Source organism: Macaca fascicularis, chromosome 9 (assembly GCF_037993035.2).
Source record: "Macaca fascicularis isolate 582-1 chromosome 9, T2T-MFA8v1.1".
NCBI lineage: Eukaryota > Metazoa > Chordata > Mammalia > Primates > Cercopithecidae > Macaca > Macaca fascicularis.
In genome coordinates this window covers 125,852,813-125,874,723 of record NC_088383.1, presented here as the reverse complement: position 1 = coordinate 125,874,723, position 21,911 = coordinate 125,852,813, and the positions used below count along the sequence as shown (strand labels likewise).

General features: G+C 42.7%; 2 protein-coding genes across 8 annotated transcripts in view; one reads left to right on the top strand and one right to left on the bottom strand.

Moving 5' to 3' along the window:
* The window catches only part of ENO4 (enolase 4), a 32,575-nt gene extending 25,392 nt beyond the window's left edge, over positions 1–7,183 (bottom strand). For all 3 annotated transcript variants that reach the window (XR_012418216.1, XM_074002856.1, XM_074002857.1), the window contains exons 1-3: positions 6,943–7,183; positions 1,257–1,385; positions 7–197 (exon numbers count right to left, since the gene is read on the bottom strand). Coding sequence is in view for 2 of the 3 variants with exons in the window: in XM_074002856.1 (XP_073858957.1) it covers positions 7–157 (151 nt within the window). In the remaining variant the exon portion in view is untranslated. The remainder of the gene's footprint in view (positions 1–6; positions 198–1,256; positions 1,386–6,942) is intronic.
* The window catches only part of HSPA12A (heat shock protein family A (Hsp70) member 12A), a 181,727-nt gene continuing 166,632 nt past the window's right edge, over positions 6,817–21,911 (top strand). For 2 of the 5 annotated variants that reach the window (XM_074002853.1, XM_005566538.4), the window contains exons 1-2: positions 6,944–7,108; positions 21,571–21,658. In XM_074002853.1, the coding sequence (XP_073858954.1) occupies positions 7,106–7,108; positions 21,571–21,658 (91 nt within the window). In that variant the 5' untranslated portion in view covers positions 6,944–7,105. Of the gene's footprint in view, positions 7,109–21,337; positions 21,398–21,570; positions 21,659–21,911 lie in introns of all 5 variants that reach the window. The other 3 variants (XM_015456755.3, XM_074002851.1, XM_074002852.1) reach the window with 3 other exon arrangements.

Below are 21,911 nucleotides of genomic sequence, written 5' to 3'. Positions count from 1 at the left end.
CTGTACCTGAGGAGGTGATCCACCTCTGCCTGATCAGAGGGTGCCATCCCCTGGAGCTCGTGCGTAATGGTGCTGTTGACCCACTGCACGGCGGTGCTGACCGCGCTGGCCCTCTCTGCCTCCTCCGCTTCAGCCAGCTCAGGCAGAGCGTTCTCATGGACTTCAAAGTGAGTCGAGATTACCACAGAACATATGTTCTGAAAATCACAGAAATGTATTCAACACTTTCCCTACCTCTCCCAGAAAGAGGAAATTAATCCAGCTTTTAACATGCACGAAATTTTACCACCAATTTCAAGGGGAGAATGAGAATATATAATTTTCTTTGAGATATTTTTATAGCTATTGAAACACTGTGGAAATCAGCTTCATAGAACACTTAAAATACCCTTAGAAAAACCCTACGCCGAACTTCATTTTTATCACTACCTTTCTAATAAATAACAACAAAAATGCAGATTTACTCATTATTCTTCTCCTACCAGAGACTATAGCAAAAATTATTTCTAACAAATATGTAGCAAAGTTAATTAAAATGAATTGTTAAAACTATTAAAGTAAATTATTTTCTTTATTTAGGTCAGTCTAACATCTATAAATATCCAGGTAAATAGACTAATCTATAAATCTACATGTAGATTTATAGAACCTATCACATGAGTAATGTCAGAATTTAAAAACCATTTTGGTCAGGTGCAGTGGCTCACGCCTGTAATCCCAGTACTTCTGGGAGGCCGAGGCGGGCAGATCACCTGAGGTCGGGAGTTCGAGACCAGTCTGACCAACATGGAGAAACCACATCTCTACTAAAAATACAAAATTAGCCAGGCATGGTGATGGATGCCTGTAATCCCAGCTACTCGGGACACTGAGGCAGGAGAATCACTTGAACCCGGGAGGCAGAGGTTGTGGTGACCCGAGATCGTGCCATTGCACTCCAGCCTGGGCAATAAGAGTGAAACTCCATCTCAAAAACAAAAAACAAAACAAAACAAAACTATTTTTGCCTCAGTTCCTTTCTCCATGTTGGATCATCCTCAGGTTAGCATGTCATGTCTGTATCAAAATTACACTTAAACATAATAAAGCCATCATGGTTGACGGTATGATTCATGCTTACATGACTACCTATGAAATATACATATATTTCACAAATACTTAATTTCAAAACGTTAATTTTCTACAGTTTAGACAAGAGTTGCTAATACATGCAGTGGGGCCAGTACATTAAAGAACACACTGAAACTGCCTCATACCTTAGGAAAGTTTTGAATAGTGCAGAATATATCCACTTGCAAGGTTGGAAGCCCTAGTCCATCCAGTACGTCTTTCCCCACTATTTTGCATATGGTGGGAGGCTTTGCAAGTTTAGAAAAGCAGTTTGCCTTCAACACACACAAAAGAACAAAAATCAGCTGGTTCAAGTTGGTGCTTGGGGAAAAAAGTCACAATACCACATCTAATTTATCTTCAAAAAGTCATTCACATTGACTCTTGTTTTACCACACCTCTCCACGAGTGTTCTTCCTGATGCCAGGATTAGACTAGCAGTTCTGTGAGAACTGCCCTGCCCTCACCTACTGAGATACAGATTCAGGCCACTCTTGAGTCTCTGGTATATGGGGCAATTTGGTGTATGTTGAACTCTCAACAGAAACTTGCATACATTTCTTAATTAAAAGGCCCTGTGTCACTGATTAGCCAGCCTTCTTCAACAGAGACGGTCTCACTCTGTTGCCAGGCTGGAGTGCAGTGGCACGATCTCGGCTTGCTGCAACCTCCACCTCCAAGGTTCAAGCAGTTCTCCTGCCTCAGTCTCCCGAGTAGCAGGGACTACAGGCGCGTGCCACCACACCCAGCTAATTTTTGTATTTTTAGTAGAGATGGGGTTTCACCATGTTGGCCAGCATAGTCTCGTTCTCTTGACCTCGTGATCCGCCCACCTTGGCCTCCCAAAGTGCTGGGATTACAGGCTAGCAGGCCTTCTTAGAGTCAATTCAGTTGACTAAGCTATCCCTCTTGTTTGTTTGTTTCTTTCTTTTTTTTTGAGACAGGGTCTTACTCTGTCAGCCAGGCTGGGGTGCGGTGGCACGATCATGGCTCACTGCAGCCTCAACTTCCCAGGCTCAAGCGATTCTCCCACCTCAGCCTCCCGAGTAGCTGGGACCGCAGGCACACGACACCACACCTGGCTAATTTTTATTTTTTGTAGATACAGGATCTTACTATGTTGCTCAGGCTGGTCTCAAACTCCTGGCCTCAAGCAATCCTTCCACCTCAGCCTTCCAAAGGGCTGGGATTACAGCGTCAGCCACTGTGCCCAGCCCCCTTGTTTCAAGATATAGAAACCAACTGGTCTCTAGAACACCATGATGCATTCAAATTTAAGAAACCTGACATGGGCTGATTTTTTTTTTTTCAAGACAAGAGTCTCACTGTGTCACCCAGGCTGGAGTACGATGGCATGATCTCTGCTCACCACAACCTCTGCCTCTTGGGTTCAAGCGATTCTCCTGACTCAGCCTTCCAAGTAGCTGGGATTACAGGTGTGCACCACAACGGCCGGCTAGTTTTTTGTATTTTTAGTAGAGAAGGGGTTTCAACATGTTGGCCAGGCTAGTTTCAAGCTCCTGACCTCGTGATCCGCCCGCCTCAGCCTCCCAAAATGCTGGGATTACAGGCGTGAACCACTGTGCCCAGCACATGGGCTCATTTTTATTCCTCCTGGCAAGGCATGTGATATTTTAGTGGTGAAGACTTAATGCAATGGTTGTATCTTACTATCAGCTCATGCAGAGTCCTATGTGTTCAAAGAGGCTCGTTGGGAGCCTTCGTAATTGCAGTTTCATTGAGGTGGAAAAGCAGAAGCCATTTGGAAGTGATCCAAGAAAGAGACTGAAGAAAGAGAAGCTGAGATAGAAAGCCCACTCAAGGAGCCTGCAAGGAAAGGCTCAGGATGGTGTTTCTGTGCAGAGGAGCAGGAGCTAGGAGAGACTGGAAGGAGGGAAGGCGAAGGCACACCTTTATTGCTCTCTTGATTACCAGATAGGATTGGGCTTTGCTTTCATTTAGCAGACCAGTTCTCCTATCTTTCAGTTCAAAATCCAGTGACTTCAACCTGGACAACAGGTCATCTAATACCCACAGCGACATGTCAGTTCAGAGGTGGGGCCCCAGAAGTAGTAAGCAAGAACTCATTTTCAAGCTATCCATGAATTTTTAAACTGGTGGTTTGTATGTTACAGAGTAAGTGCCTAAATGAATTTAGAATCAGGAGAGCAAAAATGTTATTTAGCTTATACTCTCTGTGTTATAGTGAGTTCAATTTAACAAGCACCAAGCACCTATAATGTGCCACACGTTGTGTTAGGAGAGGAAGGGAACTAACATTTTTAAAGTAATTAATCTGTGCTCTGAAAGAGTGACTTCTTTATCACTATATCACAAACCACAGAGCCTGACATACATAGGATTCTATAAATTAAATCTTGTATAAATTAATAAATGTCAGTGACATCCCTGGGCACTATATATACATTATGTCATTACATTCAACTCTCTAAGCTATGTGATGTCATCTCCATCCCACAGATGGGCAGACTGAGTTTCACAAAAATTAACTGTCCAAGATCACTTAGCCAATGTTTTCATTATCTACTGCTTTGTAACAGACCACCCCAAACCTTAGCGGTTTAAACCATTAACTTGCTCATGATCCTGTAATCTGGGTGGGGCTTCAACTGGGAAATTCTTTTGCTGGGCTTCTCTGGAGTCCGTTATGCAGATGTAATCATCTGAAGGCTTGACAGGAGCCAGCATATCCAAGCTGTTTTCACTCAATGTCCAGTGCCGTAGCTGGGATGGCTGGCACAGTGAGGGGTTGGCTGGGCATCTGTCTTTCTCACAGGATATCCTGAGGGGTCTCGTATCTGCCAGGGTCTTTCTCTGCACAACCTCTCTCTTTCCAGTAGGGTAATTGGGACATCCTCACAGCACGATGACTAGCTTCCAAGAGGACAAGCTTCAATATGCCAGCACTTACCAACTCTCTGTTTGTATCGTGCTTGTCAAGGTCCTATTGATCAAAGTAAGTGACATAGCCAAGTCCAGAGTCAGTGTGGGAGGGACTTACAGAAAGGTGTTCACATTGGAAGTGTAGTTCCTTGGAGGACCATCAATGTAACTCTATCACAGTGAGGAAGTGGCAGAGATAAGAATCAAAACCAGATCTGCCACATTCCCAATCCAAAACTCTCTCAAGCATTCAGTTTTATGATAACGGAATAAATTGTATTGTTACTGCCTACAAGGATCTTTACCATGTGTGAATTCCTCTAATATGTCTGTCTTAGTTTGTTCTCACACTGCTATCAAGGACTGCCTGAGACTGGGTAATTTATAAAGGAAAGCATAAGTTTAATTGACTCACAGTTTCGCACAGCTGGGGAGGCCTCAGGAAACTTACAATCATGGTGGAGGGAGAAGCAAACACATGTTTCTTCACATGAGGGCCAGAAGGAGAAGTGCAAAGTGAAGGGGGCAAGCCCCTTATAAAACCGTCAGCTCTCATAAGAACTCACTATCACGAGAACAGCATGAGAGCAACCATCCCCATAACTTACTTACCTCCCACCGGGTCCCTCCCCACATGTGGGGATTATGTGGGGATTATGAGAAGTACAATTCAAGATGAGATTTGGGTGGGGATGGAGCCAAGCCATAGCAATGTCGGAGAGGGACAGAAGAAATGACATTGGAGCTGAACACTGGAGGAGGTATAGTGCTTCAGTGGCAGTCAAGGGGGAAATGTGGTGAGCAGATACTTCAGGGACAGGGAATGGGACAAAGGGGAGGGAGGTAGGAAACTTCTGGCTTTAGGGAGCAGTCAGTGATTTGGTGTAGAGGAGGAGGACAGGGACTGGGAGATGCGCCTGTTACCAGAGAGAGGGGCTGAGCACTGTGAACCATACACATGAAGGCCAGCAAGCAGGGGAAAGCTACAGGAGGTTCTGAGGAAGAGAACTGTGGTCAGACTTGCACGTTAGGACGCTGCTCTGGCAGCACTCTGCAGGATGAATTAGATACAGGGAGAGACGAGGTGAGAGTAAGCACAGCCAAAACTAGGGCAGTCACTAAGAAAAGGAAAAGGAGATTGCTTTTTCTTTTTTGAGACAGAGGCTCGCTCTGTTGCCCAGGCTGGAGTGCACTGGTGGTGGTGCAGTCTCGGCTCACTGCAACCTCCAACTCCTGGGTTCAAGGAGTTTGCTTTTTTGCCCCTGCAATTCCTGAACATCCCTCAAAGTCCAAGCCACAGCTTTCCTGGATATACAGCCTCCAAGGATCTTTTCCATCCCTGAATTCCTTTAATAGGCATATAGGGATCTGTCCCTCAATCTAGCACACAGTCATCTATCTCCTTATCTTTTGCTCCAATTATTTTATGTATTAGTGACTTTTGTTCCAAACTAAGATTTAAATTCCCAGAGAGCTGTACAAACGAATATCCTGGCTGCCTAATAGAATGAGAACATTACACTGGGGAACAAGAGTTCATATTTTTAGTCCTAGCTTGTGCACTAAGTAGCTGTGAGACAAAGGCTTGGTGTCCCTGTAAAATGAGGACGTTAGAATAGACTGTGTTCAATAATTCCTCTAGCAACAGATAGTAGGAAGAGGATGGAATGAGAGTCAAGCATTCACTCATTCATCCTGCAGATAGTTTCTCAGCATTCACTGTGTGCCATGCACTCTGCTGGGTATAGGGACAAAAACATGGTTTGATTTTTTTTCTTCTGTCACTATGTCCTTTGGGAAAATCATTTAAATTGCACTGGCCACAGGTTCTTCATTTGTAAAATGGGAATCATCATTTTTACCTCGTCGCAGTTGTACTAAGGATTAAGTGAGTTATAGCACGCAGCACAAGGGGCTCGGTAAACCCCACACCCCTCCCCTTTGATAGTATAGGCCATGAGTGGGAAAAAGTCATCCGCAGAACATCCTTTGTATCAACTGCCTCAACACGACGTGGTTTTGCACCCTGACAGCACATCTGTTTCTTCATAGGATTCATTCTGCTTGGTGTTCACATTGCCTCCTTGCTTTCCCTTGCCATAGTGCAAACTCCTAGGGGCCCCAAACACACTGCCTTCCTTCCTACTTACAGATCTGGAGGGCAGACAACGTCTGTTTCAACTGCTCACTGCTTAACGCTAAGCTATGTGCCAGACCTCACGGCTGGGCAGAGACGCGGAAGGTGGTAAGAAAAGGCCCCTGAGCCCAGCAGGGGCTCACAGGCTGCCTAGGGAGGCTGCCTCAATGGACTACAATACACGAAGGAAATGCTGTAGGAACCCTATAGGACAGTTGGTCCAGGGCCACGTGGGCAAGGATTTGGTCTGAATTTTGGAGTTCAGGGCGGGGCGGGTCAGATATTAACGGGCATCCTGGCAGGGGAGCCAGTAGGATGAGGCCCCAGAATAGGCTGAGGCCAAATTGTAGCAAACTTGTGTTCATCCTGTGGTCAAGGTGTTCATCCCGTGGTCAAAGAGGAGCTGCTCAAGGTCGGTAAGCTGAGCTGAGGGCATTAAGGTCTGTTAAAAATGACAATTGGCAAGCATGGGCGGTGGCCCGGCCCACAAACGGAGAGGCCCCTTAGGTAGCGAGGAAGCCTGACAGGCCCTGGGCTGTCGCTGCAGCTCAAATCCGCCTAGAGCCCCCTTCCCTCCAGTTGCCTCCTTTCCACCACTTTCTCTGCGGAGATGCCTTCACCCCCCGGTGTCCTTCCCGCTCCTTCCCTCCCAGAGTCTCCTCCGCACACGCAGGACCAGGGCCCCGGCGGCACGCATGCTAGATTCTGAGGCGCAGGCGCAAGGCGTTGCCGCAGCGCGGGGCGGGGGGAGCGGGGTTGGCGGGAGGAGAGCGCCCGTCCCAGGTCCCTACCAGGTGCCCGTAGACGTCGGCAGGCTGGAGGTAGAAGGTGGAGTTGAGCAGCTCTTCCAGCCTGCGCGGAACGTCGTTCTCCCGGTAGTACTCCATCGCCTGCTGCTTCAGCTTCTGCAGCTCCCTAGTGGTCCCACAGCTGCCGCCGCCGCCTTCTTCCCCCATGGTAGGAGATTTAAGGCTACAGCGGGGTTTAGCCGGGGGTCCCACGAGCGTCCTTGCTGTCGCTAGGCAACGCAACGTGATCCCGACCCCCAGATCTCGCGAGGCTTCCAGACCTAGGTTCTTCCTGCGGCAAAAACCGCTCCCTTTCCTTGGAGCTGGAATGGCTTGGCTTCTGCGCTAGCTTACCTCGCTCTTCTCCCTGCGGGATTAGGTCCGGGGGTTGGGCTCCTCATAGACTCCCGAGACTAGGGCCCTCCCGGCTTCCTTTTTCACCACTTTTCCCTGGCGATTTTCCAGAGGGGGAAATCTTTTAACGACCTCGTCTAGCGCGTTTTGCCGGAGCGCTGCAACCTTAGCTCCGACTTCCAGCTGGGGTCGCGCGCTGGGCTCCCAGTGGCCCAGCGTCTTGGGCCACCCCGCTCTCCCTACGTGCCCCTGTGCTTTCCGCGGTTAGTGAGCTCCTCCGGGTTGCTAAGGCCGCCCGTGCCAGGCAGGCCCACTCTGTTGGGGGAGGGATATAGGGGCTCAGGGCATCCTTACTGAGCTGTGGCGATCTCAGGAATTCTTTCATTCGGCTCATGTTTATTAACTACCTGCTCTGAGCCGAGCCGTGTGCTGGCCGAGCCTGCTATGATGTCCAGGAGAGAAACGGCCACTCGCCCTTCCCTGGGATATTAGTAGGGGTGAAATCAATGGAATGAAAAAAACCAGTGTGGGTTGAAAATATTTGGGGCGAACCCTAAGGGATGGTTGTGGTTTGGGCAGACCTAAGGGTGGGGGATGATTCAGGCAGGACTTGGGGAGGTAAAACGGAAATGGGGGAATGGCCTTGGCTCACGTTCCCTCTCTAGAATGCCGTCTACGTCCTGCCCTTTTCAATCCGAAGTGCCTTCCTGGCTTCATTGTAGCTGCCAGGTGTCATGCGATTACAGAACTTAGTATGCGTCCTCAGTTCTAGATACTTCCTCTGCTGCGGGAGTGGGCGGCGATGGACAGGGTGTTCTTGTTCTACTCGCGCCTGTTTATGTTCCCTACCCAAGCAGATCAGTTACAACATCTGTGCCACACTTTGCCCCCTCTGGAAAACATCATCTTACCTACTCTGCCTGATTCCCAAGTCACTTAGTACAAAACGAGGAAGTGAGTGAGAAAGCACTTTGAAACACAGTTATTTTTAATACATGCACGTGTGGGTGCAGATGCATAAAAATGTGATGCTGTAAGTACTGTTAATACAAACCCAAACGTGCACCTTCCAAACTTCCTCCGTGTTCTCTCTGCTCTCTATGGAACGTCTCACTGTCTGTGTGTGATAGACCATCATGAACCTGCCTTCTCTCCTTGCTAGATGGAAATCCCCTGACAGTAGGATCTGAGTCTGTGTTACCTTCACATCCACCACGGAGCCTGGGGCCCTGCAAGGGCAGAGGATGTGCTCTGAATAGGTGTTGAGTGAACCCTTATGCAAAATAAGCTGACACTATTGCTGTTGTTTCCATTCCACCTTTTTGCCTTTCCTCATACACCCCTGGAAGGAAGGCACCTGCTTCTCTCCTGTGCTCATCCTTGAGTGCCCGGGTTGAGTCCCACATCAGAGAAGCCATGTCCACAATCCAGCTCTCACTCCAGCCAGCCCTTCCTTCTGAAGTCTTTCCCCATTTGCAACCTGGACTGCAAAGTTCAGCCCTCAGGATGTCTTGATTCATTTGACATTTCAATGGAAGATTGCGAGTATCCTGGGCTGGGACCACCATCTCTTAAGAGTCTCCCCCATCACCCTTTTGCCTCAGTTCCAGGAGGACAGCGACTTGATCTGTCTTGTTCACCACTGTGTCTGCAGTATTATTACATTACCTGATGGAATAGCTACTCAGTAAATATTTGTTGAATGATTGAATGGGTTTTACCCATAATAAACGGTTAATAAGTACTTAACTGACAGTCAGATGTTTTGGAGGTGGGTGAATAATAAGTACACCAACCTGACTGGAGCAAAGGGTTTCTTTTCAGGAATAATGAGAAATAGGGTGGAAAAGTAGTTTGAGGTGAGATTACAAAGACGCTGGAATCCCATTTTGTAAGAGAAGGAAGCAACCACAAATTTCTGAATTTAGGAAGGGCAAGAAATAAGTGGGATTTTAGGAAGTTAACTTGAAGCAGTGGGTAGCGTTGATGGGTTTTTGTTATACAGAAAACGAGACAGAGGCAGAAAATAGTATATGTGCAAGGGCCTAAACACTGATGGCAACCATGGGAATTGATGAGTGAGAGAGAATAGGAAGGAGCGATGTAAAAGGCTTTCACTAGTTGGATGTGGTGGGGTTGGGGAAGCAAAGATGGCTATTGAGGATACCTTGTAGAATTCTGTGGTTGTTAATGGAAATAGGATCAGTGCATCATCTGGTTTTGAAGGAGGCAACATGATGCATTGGGCGTTAGATGTGTAGAGCTTGAGTAGCACTAGTGTCCCAGAGAAAAGGGAGGACTGAAGATCCGATAGACAACATCCACATAGAGTTCAAAGTTGTAAGAACAGACGAATCCTTTGGAGGGCAAAGGGGGGAAAATCGTTTTGAAATAGGATCTAAATATTGGGGAAGGAATAGATTTAGGACATAAAAGGAAGGCAAGGAGCTATGTCAGGAAAAGGGGTTTAGAGAAGAAGGAAAAAACCAAAATCACAAAGTCTAGGGCAGAGACTTTTGGGAACGTTTCATATATATGTGTTTGTGTTTGTAGAACTGCATAGAAAAAAGTCTGAAAAGATACACATCAGCATGTTAATTGTGTTGTTCCAAGGTGATGGGATCACCAGGACCTTTTATTTTCATCTTTCCATATATTGATAGTATCTGATTTTCCTGTAATGAATGAATTACTTTATATAACCTTGAAAAATTACATTAACAAGGCCGGGCGTGGTGGCCTCACACCTGTAATCCCAGCACTTTGGGAGGCTGAGGCAGGCAGATCACGAGGTCGGGAGATCAAGACCATCTTGGCCAACATGGTGAAAACCCGTCTCTACTAAAAATAGAAAAATTAGCTGGGCATGGCAGTGCGTGCCTGTAGTCCCATCTACTCGGGAGGCTGAGGCAGGAGAATTGCTTGAACCTGGGAGTCGGAAGCTGCAGTGAGCTGAGATTGTGCCACTGCACTCCAGCCTGGGTGACAGGGCGGGACTCCATCTCAACAAAAAAAAAAAAAAAAAAAAAAAAGAAAAGAAAAAAGAAAAATTACGTTAATAATATTTGAGGGAAGAATGTTAAAGTTACAAGAGGATGAAGACTTTAAGAATAAATTTTTAGGAACTCAATTATTCCCCTATAGACTCATTTAATTTTCTCAAAGAAGAAGTCAAAAAATCAATCAACAAATAGAAACTACCATCCTGGTCAGCTTCTGTCATTCACTCAGTCACCAAATATTGAATGCCCACCACGTGCCAGACGCTATTCTAGGCACTGGAGTAAGAACAGTGAATAAAATAAATTCCTTCTCTTCATGGAATTTCAGTTCCAGTGACACTCCAGCAGCACTTATATCAGAGTGAGTCATCAGGAGAAAGGGAAATATCCATTTCACATTTATGATTCTAAATGTGAAAGCATTTTGACAAGTCGATGTGCAAAGGGTTTATTAACAGCCCATTGGTATTGACAGATCCAGGTAAATAAAATGATTATTCATGAGTATTCCACTTTCTTATTTTTCATAGGTATTAGGAAATATTTGTGGGGTTTTAGCTACAAATACACTCATATATATGCAGATTTTATACATACTTTACACATTCTTTGTTTTAGTACCTCGGTGATTGTATTTCCATTTCATATTGAGACTGAATGTCAAAGGGCACTTCAAGAGCATCTGAGCTTGAGAAGGGTTGAGTGTATTGCTAACCCTAAACTTACCAAACTGAGGGTGGGAGGGAAGAAAGGGGGAAGAAGAGGCTCAGGAGATTTAGAAAGTTCCTGGAACATATCCACGGAGAGAGGGTAGGACTGTACTCTCCTGCTTTAGAAAGAGGAAATGATATTAGAGAGAGGATATAGTCATGACTGTAAACGTCCCATGAGTCTGTAACTGCACTGGAAGGCATGTATGGTGTGCGACAAGAAACATTTGTCTGGGAATGAAAAAACCTACGTTGGAGTCCCAGCTGCCCCTAAGATCCACCTACGTCAGTAAAAAGAGATGTTTGGACTGGAGTAGAGTTCCTAAGCTTTTCGAATATGAAGTCTCCTTTTAACAACAATAACAAAATTCAGCCCCTCTCCACAATGCAATAGTAGTTATATATAATAACTGTAAATTCAGCAGTGTTTCTAGAGGCATTTATATTTTTATTCATGGAAATTTCATGCATATGAAAGGGGATACATTTATGGGCAAGCCATTATTCAGTGTTGGGAGAGTATTTGGTGTCTTTGGAGTGATGGGCCTTTGCACAGAGTCCACGGGCTTCCTGGTGGCCTTTTTAGAGAACCCCTGAACTGGGTCTTTCCATCTTGGATCTCTCCTACTTTGTAGCCCTAATTTAAGATAAAATATCAGGACACAATCTTTTGCAACCTACTAACTGAAGACCCTTCATAGAGGAAGTTAACAGTTCTTCAGTCTGTGTTTCAAAAAGAATTTCTAAGCTACGTCAGACATTTCCCTTAAATGAAGGTAGATAAAGAAGACGTATTTGTTCATTTTTCCCTAATCCTGTCCAACACCTTTATTTAAATTGGAACTTGTTTGCGGTGAATTTGATGTTCATGAGTGATTATTTAGATGTTATTTTGGGGTTGCTATCAAGTGCTTGTTAATTCTTCTTTCCTACACTTGACATCTATGTTGAATATCATTTTTCATAGGGAACTAATGAACATGACTGCAGGTGCCTTTAATCATAGGATCATAGAAACTACAGAGAGTAGATGGAAGATGTTGCCTTTTCCTCATCTAGAAAATGGGAATAATAATGTTAATGTTAACTATCTTCACTCAGTCATCTGGCATAGTAAATAAATAAGATGCCTCATCTAGCAAATGGGAATAATGATGTTAACCATCCTCACCCAGTTGTCATGAGTAAGAAATATGATTACCAAGCTAATTGCAAATATAAATAGCTGTAAATTAAATGGTAAGTAATAAAAGTAGGAAATATTTGGCTAATAAATGAGGGAAGCCTTTAAAATTTGTTTTTTTTTCTTTATTAATGTCTGCTGGCAGTAGTCATTACCACTATAATAGCAATAACAAAACCAGCCAAAACAACAGTTGCAACTACCTTTGATTGGGCATTTTTATATGCCTGGAGGTTTACTTACATCATTTCATTGCATCTGCAGAACAGCCACCAAAGGTAAGTGATTGGCCCAAGGTCACACAGTTAATAAATAGAGGAGATGGAATTTGAGTCCAGGTCTAGCTGACACCAGTGCCCATATATTTCCCGTTGTGCTCCATTGCCTCTCACGGCTGGAACTCTCTCAGGTTCCACTGTCTTAGGCTGGCTGTTGCTAGACTCTTGTCCATCCTCTTTGGAGGAGCCAGTTGAGTTGCTTACTTGGAGGTCTTGAAGAAAGAACTCTCAATAAGTGGTGTCTTGATCATTGGTTCTCAGGCTGAGCCACACATTAGAATCACCTGGAGATTCTATTGGCTTCTACTAGAATCTAAGCACCATTAGAATTTAAGCACCGTGCGGAGATGTATTGTTTATTTTAATCATTGCTACAGTATTGAATGATACTGATGATTGGGCCCTATCCCAGACCTATTAAATTGGAATCTCCAGAGGGTGGGGCCCATATGTATATATTTTTAAAATATATGATAATTAATATGCAGCCAAGGTTGCAAACCACTGCTCCAAAAGATTTCTCCATGGATTAGGTCAGAAAGTGAATGACGAAGGCTTCCCCCAGGAATGATCTGTTGATGGATAAAGCCAACAAGGCCTAGGAAATCAAAGCTCCTGAGTTCAAACCCTGGTTCTTCCAGTTCCCACTCATGTGACCTTTTACAAATTACTTGACCTTTCTGAGCCCATTTCCTCACTGACTAATACTTTTAATTTCATAGTATTGCTAGGAAATGACATTTAAAAATCCGTGTGAAATTCCTTCTGCTGTGGCTAACACATAGTAAATGGTGGTGTCATGACCAAGGAGATGAAGGAAAAGGAAAATGTAGTATTTTAGCAGTTTTGCAGTATTTGTCTGAAAACCTTTATTTAACTTTACACTGGAATCCAGACTGAACTGAATTAAAAGGGAGCCCCTTTTAAAAACAGTATCAGTGAACTCTTGAGGTGATTATGCCTCCTGGTGATTTATCACTTTTAATTTATCCTTTAGCATTCATGCAAGATTGTAAAGTTGTGTTGTTTCTCTCTTGCTTCCCAGATAAATAGAAAGCGGGAGCCATAGTCATAACGTGAGTGTTCAAAGCTAGCATCCTGACAAAGGCTATTTTAGATTTATTTTAGATTGAGCCTTCTGATCATTTGTTCAGAGGCCTTTGACACTGAAGACCAAAAGATACTGTTGGAGATGCTACCTCTGGCAGTTTAATTAGTATTTTTCAGGGAATAGACACACAATTTCTATATGGGCAGAATGAAATTGGAAGTAGGGCAATTATTCAGTGAGTTCATATAGTAAAGAGAAAAGGAAAAGATCGACCATAGAAACTCTGGCTGGGCGCGGTGGCTCACACCTGTAATCTCAACACTTTGGGAGGTTGAGGCAGGTGGATCATGGGGTCAGGAGTTTGAGACCAGCCTGGACAAGATGGTGAAACCTCGACTTTATTAAAAACACAAAAATTAGCTGGGCGCAGTGGCGGGTGCCTGTAATCCCAGCTACTTGGGAGGGTGAGGCAGGAGAATCGCTTGAACCCGGGAGGCAGAGGTTGTAGTGAGCCAAGATTGTGCCTGGGCGACAGAGCAAGACTCCATCTCAAAAACAAACAAACAAAACTCTTTAAGCAAGCTCTTTTGCCATTTTTAAATAGATAATTTTTTTAACTTTATAGAAGTAGCTACAGCTTAAAGGTATTTTTGTAACGTATCTACAGGGCTAATAAAGCAAAAGGAATACATATAAAATACCTTTAAAAGGCCAGGTTTTCTAATCTGTACTTCTTTTATTAATATAAAAATAGCAAAATAAACAGTATGATTATACTTATTGTGAGTGAAGAAAATGTTAAATGTATTTTCCACATAGGGGGCAGCAAAGAAGAGAGAAGGAAGAATCCTAGTTAAGAGGACGAGTTAGATGTTTTATCAAGTTATGGCAAAAAAAAAGTTTTCTCTGTGACTCTTGTAAATATCGATTGGATTTGTTTCCTGGCCCCTGAGAGTTCTGTGCCTGTTTTGTGGCTGCACTTGAATGAGTATTAATAAATTGTTTGACTTTTGTAATTAAATTTGAGAACCTGATTGAAGGGGATTTTAACTTCCTTGAAAATGTACTTTAAGTTAATCTGCTTAAGAGGAATTATCTGTTCGTTGTTAGCAAATCAAAAGACTGCCTCAGCCTTATAAATGATGATTTCTACAGGCCTGGTTATGAATCTTATGGTAATGTTAAACCTTCAAAAATTATTTGGGGAATTAAAAAAATAAAGTTTGACAACTTAGCACTTGACTTTACATTAATTATTGGCGAAGTGTAGAATTTTTTTTTTGTCATTATGGTGGTGGTTTCTCTTTTTCTGCCATAATTTTGTCTTTTAGAGTTGGCAGCTATTTTGTCCTAAGGAAGTTTTAGAACCACAGTTCTTTGAGTATTAAAAAAAAAAAAATAGCAGTCACAAATGAAGAATGAGAACTGTTTTTCAAAGAACTGTGTTTTGGAGGAATAAATTCTCAGTATTTTTTTAGCAAATAAAATAATTTTAGGCAAATTTATCAGTATTGATTTAACTGCTTCTCTTTCGTATATGACAAACATCTATAAATTATTATAATTGAAGCCCTATGTACTTCCAAAATTATTTAAGGTCATGTATGTGTATGAATCTCAAATGTGTTAGATTAAATTTCTCTACCAGATGTTAAAAAATACATTGAATTGTGTTGAATGCTGACAAGGGATAATGTATGATTAATCCTGTTTTTAATTAAATAATATAATTATTATATTTCGTGATTGTGCATTCAACACCTTAAGTAGAGATTACAGAAATAAAACTGCCAATGATCAGCATCTGTTTGTCAGAAAAACGTTTCTATTAATACTTGAAGGAGAAAAGTTTAGTAAAGATCAAAGACTGAAATATGATTTCTAAAATGGAAATGCTTTTATTATGTTATTAATGATGTTTGTCCTTGGCCTGAGCTACAATTTTAACTGCTACAGTTGGGGGATAGGAAAGAACAGGAACGTGCGGGAGTATCTAACACACAGTTGTACTCAGAATGGAATAAAGAGTTGTGTGTATTAGGAGAATATTGTATGAAATTACTTTCACTTGAAATAAATAATTGAGGCAAAAGCGAAGTATGGATTAGAAGTATCTGGGTGTCTGCCCTCACCCCCATTTGTGTGTATGTGTGTGTGCCTAGAGATACGGACAAGGAAAGCAGCGTGAGTAACTCAGGCTTCACTCTGTTCCACTGCCCTTACCGGAGCTATCAAAGTGCCCTGAGGGAGCTGCACTTGTTCAACAGCTACTGTTAGACTGTTGTGAAAATTGGAGTTGATCTATGAACAACTGATTGATTTAAAACATCACTGAGCAATCCTAGGTAGTCATCCTTCCCAAAGGTCACAACCAAATATTTGTACTCTAGTCTTAAAAACTTTCAGGAAACTTGAAAATGGAGAAGATGGATACTCACAAGGCAGGAATTCCATCTGAATTAAGCTTAGATCTCTGTACCTCCTAAAGAATTTTCCTGCCTCTAACATGTTAAAAGCAGAGTTCCTGTTTGAGGGAACTAGTGCCAAATTTCTTTTTGATGTAAAATTATTCTCAGCCAACACTTGTTGAGATTCCTATTAACTGTGGATCTGACCTGAACTTTGGTTGCCTAATGATGAATGCTTTCTTTTTTTTATAGCTAAGCTGATAGGAAAAATACAGTTTCTGTGCTGATTTTGAGAATACGGAATCAAATACAAAATCAAAGACTCTGTTTTTTTAGGGTAAAAACAAAGGGCTATAACTTTTATTTTAAAGAATATTTGAAATAAATAAAATGTATATTTATCAATGTATAGCTTTAGAATAAATGTTTTCCTGTATATCATCATTTATTAGTTTACTGAAAACACAGCCATTTTAAATTCTAAACTAAGAAATTAATAATTGCAAGAAAAAAAATATCTGTTCAATTAGTAATTTTTGTATACTTGTAAACCGAATGTTGGAAAATTAGTTCTCTTTTTCAGAGATAATTATAAATCTGCAAAACAGGATATGCAGTCAAAATGAACTCAAAACAGGAACTCTTTTTAATTTGTATTTGCAATGACTTTATCTCCAAATATTATATATTATATGAGAACAAAAAAAAAAAATCACCATGTGTTTTGATTTTAACTAAAAAGAACTGACTTTCCCGTCCGTATGTATGCTGTCTTGAGTTCAACCCCAATTCACTAGGGGCATGCCTTGGACTTTTCACATTCTTTCAAGCCCCAATACTAAGGGAAAAAAAAAGGCACTAACCTTGGCACAAAACTAGACCCTGGCTGGTACATCAAACATTGCACACACGTCTGTACCCTCTGGGGTTAAGGCTCAGCCACCACATCGGGATCAGTCCATATGATTACTATGTTTATGATAGACCCACCTTGCTTCCAAATTGAGACTTTAAGATTATACACGTCATGCCGTCCTGTCTCATCTATTTTTGACAAAATGTGTCGGTGAGATTTTAGTGGTTTTTTTTTTTTTTTTACAGTAGGCATCTACGAAGTCCTTTGGAATCAGTCATACTTGTGTTGATTACTAAAGTGCATCTCTTTCAATGGGGTATTTTTAAATAAGCTGTGACTTTGGATGGATATTATTGGAGGAATGGAGCTGTGATCCCTCAAACTGAGAAAAACAAGGGTATGGGAAGACTCCTTTGGCTACTTAGTGCTTTGTGACTTTTGGGGAAACTTTGCAGCACGTAATTCTAAGAACATTGTAGGAAACAGCAAAGTAGAGCCAGGCTCTTCGTTGGGGAGGGGAGTGAAGGCTGTGCTCACGTAGCTTCAGTAATGTCTGACTTGATCCTAAACACTGTGGTTGAAATGTTCCTTTAGAATGATCTTGTGCATTCCACAAAGGCATAAAATACTAAAATCTGTTTCTTTCCTTAGCCAGTAGTTCTATATTAATTCAGGAGCTATAAAACAAAGTTCAGATTGATGTCACTTTCCAACTGTGAAAGTATGTTCACCTTATGTATTGAACACAAACATTTCAACAGGTCCTGTTACCCACTGGCCTGACTGTTAACTTTTTATTAAAGTATAAAGGACCTTTACACTTCTGTGTGTTAACTTTTGGTGGATGAAATACATATTGACAAATGTAAACACATGGATTTACTAAGCACCTAAGGTGCTCAGGTTGAAGTGCGTGTGGCTCTCACTACAGAAATAAGTTGAGAAAACTGAATTATGAAGAATTTAGCAGTTACTGCTCAGAACAATCACATTTTAGCCCGGGTTATAATTCTCATCTCTCTGTGCATTTAACCGGCTGTGCCTTGACAGAGGAATAAGGCAACATTTAAAAAAAATGCAGTCTTTTAGTTTTTGAATGCAAGCCCCAGCATCTTTACAAACCCTCTTTTATATGAAGTTAAGACAAACTTAACTAAAGGTTAAATTGTACCTTGTGAAGTCAGATGGTTTAAAATGTGCAATGGAGATCCATGTGAAGAATAAGATGTAAAGCATAGTTTTGTTGCTTCTGAACTTTGGAATTCTAGGCAGGCTTCTTGCATCATGTACAAATAAACCAAAAAGGGGCATGCAGAAGTGAAAGCAGTCCTGTGGCTGCTGTCAGATTTGACATTCATTCCACTGATGATGTGTTTGTTTGGCTTGTTTTTCTCCACTTCAAATGTTCTGTTTTTCCCCCCTCCAGAAATATGGTGAAATGGTGTTAAAACTGTCCACGCACACTCTCACTCTGGGAGTTCATGCAGAGGACACTCAGCCTGAGGACCAGCAGCAGGCCCGCCACCCCCACCTCCCTCCCACGCAGAACGCCACCTCCCGGGCCTTCCCATCACACCCTGGCTTGCTGTGCTTCTCTGTACGAATGGGGTTTCTGTTTCCAGCCTCAATAGTCCAAGCTGTTCTCTTGGATGCAGGGGCTTAATTCAACCCCCTTTCCTCTGCCTTGACCACCGATCAAATAGGCAAAGCTACTAGAAATTGTCATGTGGCGTAATTTGCCACTTACTCTCTATTTCCCATCACAGTGTATAAATCTTTGTTTTTCCTTAAGGGACTCAGAGCCCAGGCAGAACTTTTGGGGTTATTAGTTTCATATTTTATTTAGTTCTATATTATTAAATTAAACATCTAATTATATGTGTCACTTTACAGACAAAAATTTTTTTTAAAAACCCTATCAGTATGAGCAAATAGAAACACATTTAAATTCCTGGTTAAAAGACTGTCAACATGATTCTTCATATTCGGGAATCGGTTTATTTAATGAGCTTAGATTTAAAGAATTTTTTTTGCATTCTTTTTACTAAATAGGTAGATAAAAATATTATCGGTAGGAAAATACCTTTTATTATATACAGTGTATTTTGGTATAGTATGTGTTATTGCCCTAGCTGGATATCATGTATTTTCTGATAGTATTAAAATATTTTAAAATCTAAAATCCCCAGTCCCTAAATTCTAAGAAAAAAAATACTGCACATATGTTCAGCTATGGAAGTTGTACCATGACCTTTCAGAGGGTTTAGCTGCACAAAGTTCTACAGCTTTTTCAGATTTATTGCCATAAATGGTCTTGTTTTGTAGCTCAGTTCTCTGCTCTTTGTCAGTAAGTGGGCAGATGTTTTTGCCTTTTTATAAAAGTGCAGTAATAGGCATGTCTACTGCCTTTACTTCATCAGCTAGAAGAACCATATCCATGGCTTATCCTGATGACAGGTGATTCACCTGAGCTTTGTTCCCAGATTGGTAGCGGGCAACATGGCATGTCGTAAGTGGCCCTTCCCACCAACTGAATAGAAAAAGGTTTCTTTCCGATTTAGATATAAACTTACGCTTTCACCTGTCGGAGGAAAATGAAACCATCACTAACAGTTTTTATTTTGTTGGCAGGTTCATGCCTGTGACAAAGAGATTTATCCCCAGGTGAATTACTCCTTCACATTGGTGTGGCAATGACTATTTAATAAAGCTATTTATGAAAACTCCTTCAGTGTGTGGTCCCCGTTCCCACAGTGTGTCACTGCCGCCGCCAAGTGACAGGTCTGAAAAATCAGCAAATCCTAAACAATTAAGGCATCAATTCCTCCTTCCCAAACCAAGGCCCCTGCTACCTCCTAGATAAAGATAGTGTCTACTTCTGTAAGGAAGACCCTTCCCCAAATCACACTGGACCTAATGGGTGCCCCTCCAAATTCATGGTCTCTCGGAGAAGAATGGCATGGGTGATGAAGAAAAGAATTTCTTTCTCTGGATGTATAGATGTAATTTTAGGGTTGAAGGAGTGTGTGTGTGTGTCTGTGTGTGTTTGGTTAGTTTACCACAATCTCACACAAAAATCATACCGTACAGCAGGGAAGAAATTCTCTGTCTTAAAAATCCACCAGTCACACCAAAAATTTGTAACTCCAGGAACACACACATACTTGGGGATGTATGCAAAGACTGTTCTCTTCTGCAACCTCATTCTCGAACGGGGCTAAGAGCTTTTCAATTGCTGTGACATTTTCAGCCAGGGAAGTAGTAGTTGTTGCAGAGCAATGTTTTACAGGCAATTACTTTATATGATCAATGGAGCAATTCCCCTTCCAGAAAGGAACCAAAGCGATCTAGTTAAATCATTAAAGAGAGAAAGAGAGTGGGAGAAAGGGTTCATCTCATTAGCAGGTGCCAGTGCTGCAGGCTCCGTGGCGGCACACAATGTCACTGGCCCTTTAAGACAATGACTGCGCTCCCTCCACCACTGCCACCCCCTCCCCTGTAGCTGTTGACAGGTCTAAACCTCCCTAGCAGCCCATTGTGGCCGCAGTAGGAGGCACCTGCAGAAAATGTGCCAAAACCAGGCAGGGAGCAAGAGCTTTTCAATAAGCTCCGCAGCTGGAGAGGAGAGGCAACACTAAACAACCAGCCTGGGCCCAGGCATGTGATGGGAAAAGGGGTCAAAAACACATCTCCTATGGGCTTTCTGAGCACTGTTCGGTTCAATTTGCTGACATCTTCTAGCTGGCTTTTCTCTATTTGCTTAATATGCTGAGGTATTTAGCTTAAAAGCACTAAATGCCTCATCATGATGAGTCGTTTTCTCTTTCCCCATTTACTGTTATTAAGGACATTTTCCAGCATTTTCACTCTCTTTCTGCCCCAAACTAAGATTGTTTTCTTTCGCTCCTCTCTCGTGACTACTCACAGGCATTCTCCACCACACACCGCCTGCTTGATTTTACTCATCTTTAATTCAGGGATGAGTAAAGCTCTCCAAATTTAGGATCTGTGCTACCTTTGTCAAATACACACTCCTGACTGCTTTCGGCACGTGTGTGGATGCTGAATTCTTGCATTCCAAGTAGTAAACATGTATTGTGCATCTACTGTGTACCCACCAGTGTTCGCAGGGCTTCTAGAAATCCACAGATGCACAAGACATGCTTTTCCCCTTGTACTGTTTAGGATCCAGCAGAGGGAATGAACAGCTAATGTAACTGTGGGTTCTGGGAATCTGTTTTACACCCAGGCGCTTGTGTTTGTAATATCTACAGCCCTTTTAAGAATAAGCAGGAGTGGAAGGAGAGGACGGGGAGTACCCTGGGATGGGCTGGTGGTATATTGGCTCCGTCAAGTTTGCCTTGGGGAACCAGAGGACAGAGTCTCAGTGTCATCTCTCCAAGGTAAATAGAGAGAGAACCAGGCCTGGTTCCTCAGTTTTGGCAGCTCTTGTCTCTCCATGACTCCTGACGTGCACATAGCGCTTCCTGGTTTTTGTGATTTTCCATCTATTTTTTTCTTTCTTGATGTAGTAAGGTATTATCTCTGTCTTGCAGATGAAAACATCTGAGACTCAGGGCTAAGCACCTTGCCCAAGGCCACACAACAAGTAGGTGGTAAGTGCACAGGCCTGCCAGGGACCCAGCTCCTCTGTGCCCACCTAAATCTTTGCTTCCCTCCTGCGGGGTACTGCCTCTTCAAACTGTCAACCAGCACGAGTACGCGACTTAAGAGCGACATGGAAACAAAGCGACATTTTCACAGTGCAACTCTTTCCCCCCTCCTACAGATGGAGAGTGTTGGCGTGTACGGATTCTGTGGGTGTAAAGCAAAGAACAAAATGAAGTGTGATTCAAGGTGGGAAATAGCCGCTTCAGGTAGGAAATGAACTAATGTGTGTAAGTATCAAACTGGCCCCTGAAATAACTACCCCAGACCTCATTCCTCTCGAGAGGGACTAGGTACGTTTAAAACTGGGACGTTGAAACTTCTGCACATGTAAGATGTTTGCCAAACCACTGCTGCAAAACCTGCTTGTTCAGAACACCGGGAAGTGGGAAGAGGTTTGAGAGAATTTCAGAGGCACCCTTGAGTCAGAAAACAAATTCGTTTCCCACCTATCCAAAGCCG